This window comes from Triticum aestivum, chromosome 3B (assembly GCF_018294505.1).
Source record: "Triticum aestivum cultivar Chinese Spring chromosome 3B, IWGSC CS RefSeq v2.1, whole genome shotgun sequence".
In the NCBI taxonomy this organism is placed as follows: domain Eukaryota; kingdom Viridiplantae; phylum Streptophyta; class Magnoliopsida; order Poales; family Poaceae; genus Triticum; species Triticum aestivum.
In genome coordinates, this window is record NC_057801.1 from 706,961,416 (window position 1) to 706,970,676 (window position 9,261).

Below are 9,261 nucleotides of genomic sequence, written 5' to 3' on the forward strand. Positions count from 1 at the left end.
ACTCCAACCCCACCCACCCACACACACCCACCCCATTCGCACCTCCCATCCGAAACCCCCCTTATTTCAGGGTTTGTATTGGTCTTGGTTCTGTTTGGTTGGCTTGCACCGGCATTGCTTTTGCTGCTCGGTCGTCGCGGCGTGGTTGCTCGGCAGGGGGTTATCGGTGTTGAGGTGCCCAACTGATTGATCCCGAGCAGGTCTCTGATTGGACGCAAAACGGGACAAATTGAAGCATGCTGCTGCTTAGATTGGAGGAGTGCGTGTGCCTGTGCTTTCCTCATTGTTGTATGTGTACCACATCCAACCTTCAGTTTAATCGTTGAACACAGTAAGCCTGATCCGCAGTAAGTTAGCATTGCGGTTGGAGCAAAATGATTGTGTGTCAAGCCCGGTGCTTCGTTTGCCTTTAGTGGGAGCCAATTTGTGCCCCAAGTAAGAACGCCCAGTTTGCTTAGTGAAATTGGGGGCTCAACATATTCTATAAAAAATCTGCTTGAGGCAGTTGTTGGTTCGTGATTGCATTGTTTATGTATGATGTTCTTAGCATTTTCATATTTGGTGCTGATGCAGTCTTACCGCTGCTTGCAAGCGATCATAATGCGCTACTTTGTTCTTGTAATTGCAGAGTGAAGATAAGTTAACATTTACCCCTAATGATCCGCGCTCACTAATGAAGCTCAGTGTTGATTTCCGAAGCATCAAAGGTACTTGTCCTTTGTCCATATGCAGTGCTGGTTTCATAATCACAGCACTGAGGGTTGTACAAAATTGAAGTACTGCCATTGTTCTGATGTGTTAGTTCGTTGTCCTGATGTGTTAGGAAACTACTTAATTGTAGATAGATGGGCATTTACTAGATGTGGTTTGCGACTTGCCGTGGGTTTGTTTGAAATGACTTAACAGAATGGAGAATATGTACATCCAAGATTACATATTCAGAATACATACGTCCAAGATTACATATTCAGCTCATCAGTTGTGTCAGAGTAGGCCATGCATGTTGGTTGATGAGAATTTATTTCATGGTCATTACCAATATGCTTGATAGTAACTTTGTAGCTTCTTCGTACATGTGCTTCAGGCCATAAGTTTAACAAGGTAGATGGTAGCAAACCAGCGCCACCATTATTGAATCTTTCAAAAGATTCTGACAAGGTATGATCAATTAATTAAATATAAACATCCTATTGAGTTTTGGTTGATAGGCATATGCTCTGCATTTATTTCTATGACCGAGAAGATTGTGATTTCTGTGTTCTTTTCAGGGGGGAGGCTATATTTTTGAGTTTGACAATGTTGGTAACCGTGATTTGTGTCGCGACTTTGTAGGTAATGTTCACTAAATATTTCTAATAGGCATGTCATTTTCTGCCATCAAATAGATCACATATTATGAACAAATACATCATTTGAAAATGATTATTCTTGTTAGATTGAGTATATGCATTTAATGTTACTTTTGGTCCTTGCGTCAATATTTTGATTGTGAGTTTCACCTCTAGTCTACACAATTATTGCCAACAAATATAAAACTAACTGATGATATTGTCATTTCAGCTAGGGTTTTAGGCAAACATCAAGGTACTGTGCCTGCTAGACCAAATGTACCCCCAGAGAAAGCAGCTGTGTCAACTGGTCCAGAACAGCTCAGTTCTGCCGAAATGGAACGGCGGATGAAATTGCTACGAGAAGACAGGTAATATCTGTATTTCAAGCACCCTGCATGTTTCTTCTGCTGACAGCAACATGGGGTATTGATAATAATTTAATACTAGACCACAACAGTGTAAGCTGTCTTGCTCTCTTCAGTAATTTTTGCTGAGCCCTTGTGTGCTTGTGCTTTTCAATTGATTACCTGATTCTAAGATTCTTTTTCTAGTGAAGTGTGCATTTGGCTTTCGTAGGTTCACTTATTCAAAGATGATACTAAAGCTTCACTTTTAACTGGTCTTTACTGGTCTGTTTCATCAGCATACAAATCTGTGCTACACTACATAATGAAGCTGGTGGCATAGCTGCTAGATTGAAAATGATATGCCTTTTATGTGTTGTAACTGTAGAACTTTGAAAGAGCCAAAATAAAGTGCGGATGCCAAAATGTTTTCACGTATCCATTTTTTGTATGGGAATGTCATTCAGATATATTTCCTAGCATATCTGAACTTGCTTGGGACGAAATGCTACTGTTGTTGTAATGTCATTCAGTTATATTTTATTAATAGATCACATCAGGAGCATGTTCATGCTGTTAGGTTAACAGATCTGCATAGCTGTAGGGATGAACATTTAATCTCTGTATTATGTTTTAAGAGAATGATACAGACAGATTTGCAGACTATCATAGCCAACCAGAGAAAACACAGTTGCGTTGTATTATTGTCTCGTTGAACCTTCTCTGTTTGCAGTGAACTGCAGAAGTTACATAAGAAGTTTGTGCTTGGCAATATTCTTCAAGAGTCTGAATTTTGGGCAACAAGAAAGGTAAAAACTACTGTGCAAGGATACAATTTCTGTTTGTTTTGTAGTATATTTTTATTCAGTTGCAACCAATACTTATTTAAGTCCTTTTGCAGAATTTACTTGACGATGAAACAAACAAAGCGTCAAAACAAAAGCCAGGTTTCAAAAGTGCCATGCTAGCTGATGTTAGGCCATCAGCTGATGGACAGGTATGCTATGGGTCTACTATAATCATTGCGAGCCTATCTGGCATACTATGATAGTTTGTGTAGTACATGGATGTATTCTATCAGTTATTGACTTCACTGAATGTTCATTATCTTTAATTTACTCATTTCTGATTTATGTGTATCGTTTCACAGACAAACAAGGTTACTTTCAGTCTGACTACTGAGATTATCCATCAGGTATATTCTTTATACGTTGGTAATGATTATCACCTAAAGCAGGTCTGCCTGCTAACATCAATTTGCTACTTTTTCAACCATGATAAATGCAGCTATGCATTCATCTAAATGCTGGTCTGCCTGGTAGCATCATTTGCAATATTTTTAACTGTCATGTGCAGTGCTATGTAAAAAGGTGTAATGCTATGGTTGATGGAATTTCTAAACAGTTGTGTTGTTTAATGATTCCACTTGACCAACTATTTATTAGCACCTATTGCATTTTGTGTAAGGAGCAACACCTCACTTGTTTTCTTAGGGTCATGTACTGACACATGGTCCTAGACTCCACGTCATCCTCACTGGGTGGTATTTTACAAACTGTAACTCTTTGTGATGACACAGTTCTATTTTTCTTTTCTTCTTCAGTACTTGACATACATATAGAATGGTATGATCCCTTGTCAAGCCATTTTTATGCCATGAAAATCTAAATATGCCATTTTTACTGCATGAAAAATGTAAATACCACTGTGTTTAGCTATACCTGTTCAAAAACCTCGAGTGGGCTACTCAAAAGCATTCTTGCATCTATAGTCTGGATCATTGAAGCTATGCTCAGGATTGCCTGTCTAGACTATCAGGCATTGTAAGCCTGTCCTGGACATAGTTACTTGGATTGCAGGTCACCCTGCGATTCACGATGTCAGGTCAAGCATCCTGTATTCTTGTGATCTGGTCGTCCACCAGGAAGCTGGTGGTCATGACCCCATGCAATAGCAATGGGAGAAGGGCAGAGTGGAAGAGAGAGATTGAGAGGAAGTGAGCCAGTCCCACAGCCCACTCCCTTCTCATTCTCTTCCTTATTCCCTTCTCTGAATACATTTAGATTGTATCGATGTATTATCTGACTCTTAGGGTCATCGGCCTGGATTCATCGGGCCACATTCATAATCAGTGTCGTAAAGAACATTGTCCCTTTTGACTCACATGGGTAGCCACCTGTGAGTGAGGCCACACTGCTGTGACCGCATTTCTTGACCCGGTCGAACAGGCTTATTCTGGTCTTTGGGCTGGGCTACATCTGCTCAGTAATACTAGTTTACCTGGCATACATTATTAACCATGTAAATGCTAAACTTCAAGATTGTTTATTGGATGTTGAATAAGTCTTGAAAATCAGTTGTTATGAATATGATATATTATTTGAGGTTTTGCAGATTTTTGCAGAAAAGCCAGCTGTGCATCGGGCATTTTTGGATTATGTCCCGAAGAAGGTAAGATAGTGCATACTTGTATATACTATTTTCATGTGCCTTACCATAGGCTTTAGGAAGCTTGAGCTTAAGTTGAAGTTAGTTTATACTATATCTGTGTTGGCATAAAGTGGATTTGGATTCTCATTTTGCTCTGTTTTTCCTTCATCTCCCATGACTCCCAAAAAGTTGTCAGAAAAGGATTTTTGGACAAAATACTGTAGAGCTGAGTATCTACTTAGGACAAAAAATACTTTAGCGGCAAAAGCTGAAGCCGCTGACGATGAGGAATTAGCCATGTTTTTGAAAAATGATGATATACTTGCCAAGGAGGCAAAGCTCAAGGTATAATTCTAGCTGTTTATTGTTGTCATTCTGCATATTTTGCAATACATGTTTCCTTGAAAAAAAACTGATGTCTCAATTATTGTTTACAGATAAAACGAGTTGATCCAACATTAGACATGGAGGCAGATGCAGGGGATGACTACATCCATCTTCCGGTGTGTGTTCTTGCTACTGTTTTGTTATATCTACAAGTGCACAAAGACAGGCGGTTTATCCGTTTCTCATAATGAGCAACTTTGTCTGCTATTTTGATCACAACCTCATGTAGTGCTTAGTCCTATTTTGAAAAAAATCATTTCATTATTCTTTTGGGCATCTAGGATCATGGGATTCTCCGTGACGGCAGCAGAGAGACAACTGACATTGATAGCGAATTGGCTAGGAGAACACTTTCTCAGGATCTGAATCGGCATGCTGCTGTTGTTCTTGAAGGGAGATCAACAGGTGAAGTTTTGGACTCAACTCAAAAGTTTTCATGCTGTCTATTTTAAGTTTTTGTATACTGAAGTTGATTGGTCAAGCATGCTATTACTATTATGAGATGATACTGATATGCTATCAGCCTCAGTTCTCCTGCAACTACACTTCTACTGGCTTCCTGTTTGTCTGTCTAATACTTTCCTGAAAAAGAATGCACCGACAATTGCACAAATCAACCGTCCTATACTGCTGGTTGGTTGCACACTGTAATGCTCTAGTGTAGTACCTTCTCTGTGCTGGTGTACTTTCCCATTCACGTCAGAGGAATGCCAATCATTTCTACTTTGCATTTGCTTATTGTTGTTAATAACTTAGTATTAATGCACCATATGGTTTCAGTGCATAAGGTGATTGTATTTGTTATGCGTCTTTTTGCAGATATTGAATCAACTGATACGAAGACTGTGGCTGAAGCACTTGCAAGGTCCAAGAAGGGTTAGTAATTATATCGCTGTGTGCATCTTTTCTCGCCCTAATTAGTTCCTTACTAGGCTGATGAGCTATGAACTGCAGAACCACCTCCTAGCTCTGCTGCTGATGATGCTAGTCATGAGAGATTGGTAAAGGTGGCCCGCATGACTGAGATAGAGGATCTGCAAGCTCCACGAAGTCTCCCATATGCACCACTTTGTATAAAGGTAATAGTTGGTTCATATGGCTTGATATAATATATTACCTCATACTCCCTCCGTCCCGAATTAGTTGTCTGAGATTTGTCTAGATACGGATGTACTATACATCCGTATCTAGACAAATCTCAGACAACTAATTCGGGACGGAGGGAGTATCAACTACAGTAATATATTGCAAGATTATGGATTCTAACGCCTTTCTTGTCTTTATAGGATCCTCGAGAATATTTTGATTCTCAGCAAGCAAATGCTCTGAGACCTTTAGGTAGCAACGATGGAAGAAAGGCCCGCAGCTGCAGCCTGAGCACCGATGATGCATTCCGTCATTTAATGGATCAAATATCTTCCGTAAAAATGAACTGTCCTGTTGTTCAGTCAGATGTTGCTCTAAAGGTAAGCAGTTCTACTTGAACCTGATACCAATGTTCTATAATAAACTTTACGGGGATTAGGTCCTGTTTCCTTGAAAGATGCATGTCTGTAGATATATCTGACTTACTGCCTCCATTCCAATGAATAAAGCATGCATGCATTTAAAAAATGAACTTCGACAATAAATTAGACTAACTAAATGTGGGTTATATGCGACAAAATATTATTACCGTTGAATTCATATTCGAAAGAAGTTTTCAATGGTATAATTTGTAGGGCACAAAAATTATATATTATTGGTCTAATTTATGGTTAAAGTTGGATTTGGAATGTGTGTACGCCTCTTTCATTTCCTCTGTCATGGGGTTACCTCATCCAGATCCAGTGTAGGTGAATCTTGTTTCCTCTGTAAACGGGATGGTGGTTCTTTGTGTCTGTACATATTTTACTGGAAGAGAATTTGCTCTTCCAAAACCAGTGAAGAAAGTTTGCATAGAACTAACCAATCAGTTCCCAACCATTTCTATGGACACAATGATAGGCCCAACATGTGTAACTGTTTTATATATGACTAACTTACACCTTATCTGGTCCACAATTTTGCATTGCCAAAAAAGGAACAGTATCCATTTTGCAAATGGAACTGGTTTACCTTTGTTTGTTTTGTTCCAATTCTTAATGTTGGATTGTCATTTCATCAACATCCTAATACTCCCAATTACCTGAATACTCCAAGTTTCCCTTACAAACACACGTTTTGGATGCTGTATTGCTGTGGCTTCTCTATTCTTAAGGTATTAAATTGCATGAGCAGGAAAACCTAACTACCTACATGGTATGGGCCTAGGTTCTTAGCGAATTGAATGAAGGAATTTCACGTTCACGGAGGCTTAATCTTAAGAATCCCCAAGACAGTCTCCTTGGTCGTCTTCCTCACCGAACACGAGAGGAACTTATGGATGTGAGATACTGCACCTATTTACCTTCTATGCAGAAGCTGTACTGTACTTCCAATTTTTTCTAGAATGTTTACTTTCCGGACTTATCTTAATGTACCTTTATTTATTTATTTATGTATATCTGTCCGATCATTCTAAAATCTTCATATCACTGCACTTGAGATCTTATTATACATCTTGTATTGACAGAGTTTATTGTGACTGTCTATTTTGTTAGCATTGGACGGCTATCCAGGAGTTGCTGCGCCATTTTTGGTCATCATACCCAATAACAACCACAGTCCTTAGTAATAAGGTGTTTTGTCACTCCTATCTTGTCTGTACTATTTTCTAACCCACAAATAGTATTTCGGTGGAAGTTGCTAAATGTAGCTCAGTGACTGGGCGACTTTTGATTAAACAAATGGTTACTGAAATGTAGTTTCCTGCTTCAAGATAAGAACAATACCAGTGCATGTTATAAATGTGAATAATAACTAATAACAGCTCAAGTAGAAATGATCAGTTAATAATTTTGGTGGTGGAATTTGATGTGTTGCCAACATGATGGTTGTCTTTTCCCTTGCTATCAGTAATTATGGAAATTAACCACCACCGGATTCTTCCTCTTCTTTTTTATTATTATATTTTTGGCTATCAAAATGTTGCATTTAACTACCCAATCTGTTTCTAGCTTTTCTCATACTACATTAATTCTGTGAACAGAACCAATTACTGAAAAATAGCAGATGTTAGGATTGTGTTATACAGTCTAGTATTGGTATATTGTGTATACAGCGTAATAGTAAGTCAAGGATGCCTAGATTGATGGTTATGTTCTGTGGTTTTGTCACTAATTTATAATCTAGATACCTGGTAGGACTGCTATATGGTAAGCGATTTAAGCAATTAAAACATCCAGACCATTATTGCTTGGATGTTTATGTACTTGGCGGTTGTTCCACAGGTTCAACGACTGAAGGAAGCAATGACACAGATATATCAGAAGTTACAGGTTAATCTTCCTCAGCACAGTAGATATTTGGAACCTATCTAATTATAACTGAAATTGCGTTTGATTATATATTTGTATGTATCACGTGTGCAACTTCATACGTGCAGGATATAAAGGAATCGGCACAGCCTGATGTACGGCATGAAATATCTCAACTCGTAAAGCCCATGACACAGGTTCCTACCGTTCCTTACTGTTGTATTTGATTGCATTACCCCATGAATTATCTGAACTTGGAGAAAACTACCCATCTATACCTTTGTCATGATTTAGCTAGATGCGTTTCCATATTTGTGAAGCAGAAGGATATGGGTGAGAGTAAATATTTGTATTGAATGCTTTTGTTTCCATTTGCTGGTTTTCGTGCTCATTGGATACTTGCTTCCTTGCCGTTGATGCCATAAATAAAACACATGAATACCAGTTTTCTCTGAATAATTTTCAGCAAGCTGATTATATAATAATTTCCAGGCTCTGGATGCTGCATTCTACCATGACCAGCAGCAGAAATCTTCAAAGGCCGGGACCGGGAGCAAGCCCAATGGGTTTTGAGCAGAGAACACCACCCATAAGGATTCAACCTGATTACTGCTAGAGCGTGAGGGCTACCACGCCGGTGAGCTCTAGCTGGCAATGATGCCGTGTTGAAGAGGCTTTGATTTTGCCGTGTATTAATTATTAAATACACGTGGAATATAATAACATGCCTACTTGCAAATTTTGCCCTGGACATCTCGTATTCCTCTCCTCCTAGCTGTTTCAAGATAGAACCATCATTCTGGTTCTTCGTTGTGTTTATGGATGGCCTATTTCCCTTGCGGTGGCGATGTGCAAATGGTTATAAATAAAGAAACCCCAATGAAAAGATAGGTATACCATGATATATCAGCAATTTGCTCTTGCGTAGGAATACTTGCTTTGTTCCATGTCAAAAAAATTAGGCATTGGAATACAGTAGCTTGTAACGTGCATCTTCTTCTATTGGCATTTTAAAATTAATTTGTTGGATTGCCAAAAAGAAAAAAATGTCGGTACAAAATTAGAAATACAAATGTATTTGATGATAAATGCAGTTTTCATGTCAATAGCCTTGTTGCATAGTAATACATATAATGGTCGATGCATTAGTGACGCTGGTTAACAGCCGGTGGACGTGGTGGTGCCTCAAGTCCCGGCACGTCGTTGTTGCTGCTTTATCCGGTTCACCATCGATAGGGTAAGGCCAACTCTGACCCCATACGGATGTCCGTTTCGGCCTGCTTTTGTCCCAACGCGTGGCTGCACCCCAAATCATGTCCGGGACGGATATGATTAAAAGAATGACAATCATGGTCTCCAGGCCCTCCCATTGGCGCTTATCGTCCGTGTTTA

General features: G+C 39.1%; 1 protein-coding gene across 2 annotated transcripts in view; it reads left to right on the top strand.

The window, feature by feature from the left end:
• LOC123071897 (general transcription and DNA repair factor IIH subunit TFB1-3) overlaps positions 1–8,763 on the top strand; it is a 9,478-nt gene extending 715 nt beyond the window's left edge. Inside the window, exons 2-20 of one of the 2 annotated variants that reach the window (XR_006434588.1) lie at positions 629–707; positions 1,085–1,158; positions 1,269–1,332; positions 1,561–1,699; positions 2,409–2,484; positions 2,577–2,672; positions 2,826–2,870; positions 4,070–4,126; positions 4,295–4,450; positions 4,543–4,608; positions 4,774–4,897; positions 5,312–5,368; positions 5,447–5,571; positions 5,779–5,958; positions 6,752–6,898; positions 7,114–7,191; positions 7,843–7,890; positions 7,998–8,066; positions 8,362–8,763. Coding sequence is in view for 1 of the 2 variants with exons in the window: in XM_044495469.1 (XP_044351404.1) it covers positions 629–707; positions 1,085–1,158; positions 1,269–1,332; positions 1,561–1,699; positions 2,409–2,484; positions 2,577–2,672; positions 2,826–2,870; positions 4,070–4,126; positions 4,295–4,450; positions 4,543–4,608; positions 4,774–4,897; positions 5,312–5,368; positions 5,447–5,571; positions 5,779–5,958; positions 6,785–6,898; positions 7,114–7,191; positions 7,843–7,890; positions 7,998–8,066; positions 8,362–8,442 (1,728 nt within the window). In the remaining variant the exon portion in view is untranslated. The remainder of the gene's footprint in view (positions 1–628; positions 708–1,084; positions 1,159–1,268; positions 1,333–1,560; positions 1,700–2,408; positions 2,485–2,576; positions 2,673–2,825; positions 2,871–4,069; positions 4,127–4,294; positions 4,451–4,542; positions 4,609–4,773; positions 4,898–5,311; positions 5,369–5,446; positions 5,572–5,778; positions 5,959–6,751; positions 6,899–7,113; positions 7,192–7,842; positions 7,891–7,997; positions 8,067–8,361) is intronic. The other variant, XM_044495469.1, reaches the window with a different exon arrangement.
• Positions 8,764–9,261: the final 498 nt, after the last annotated feature.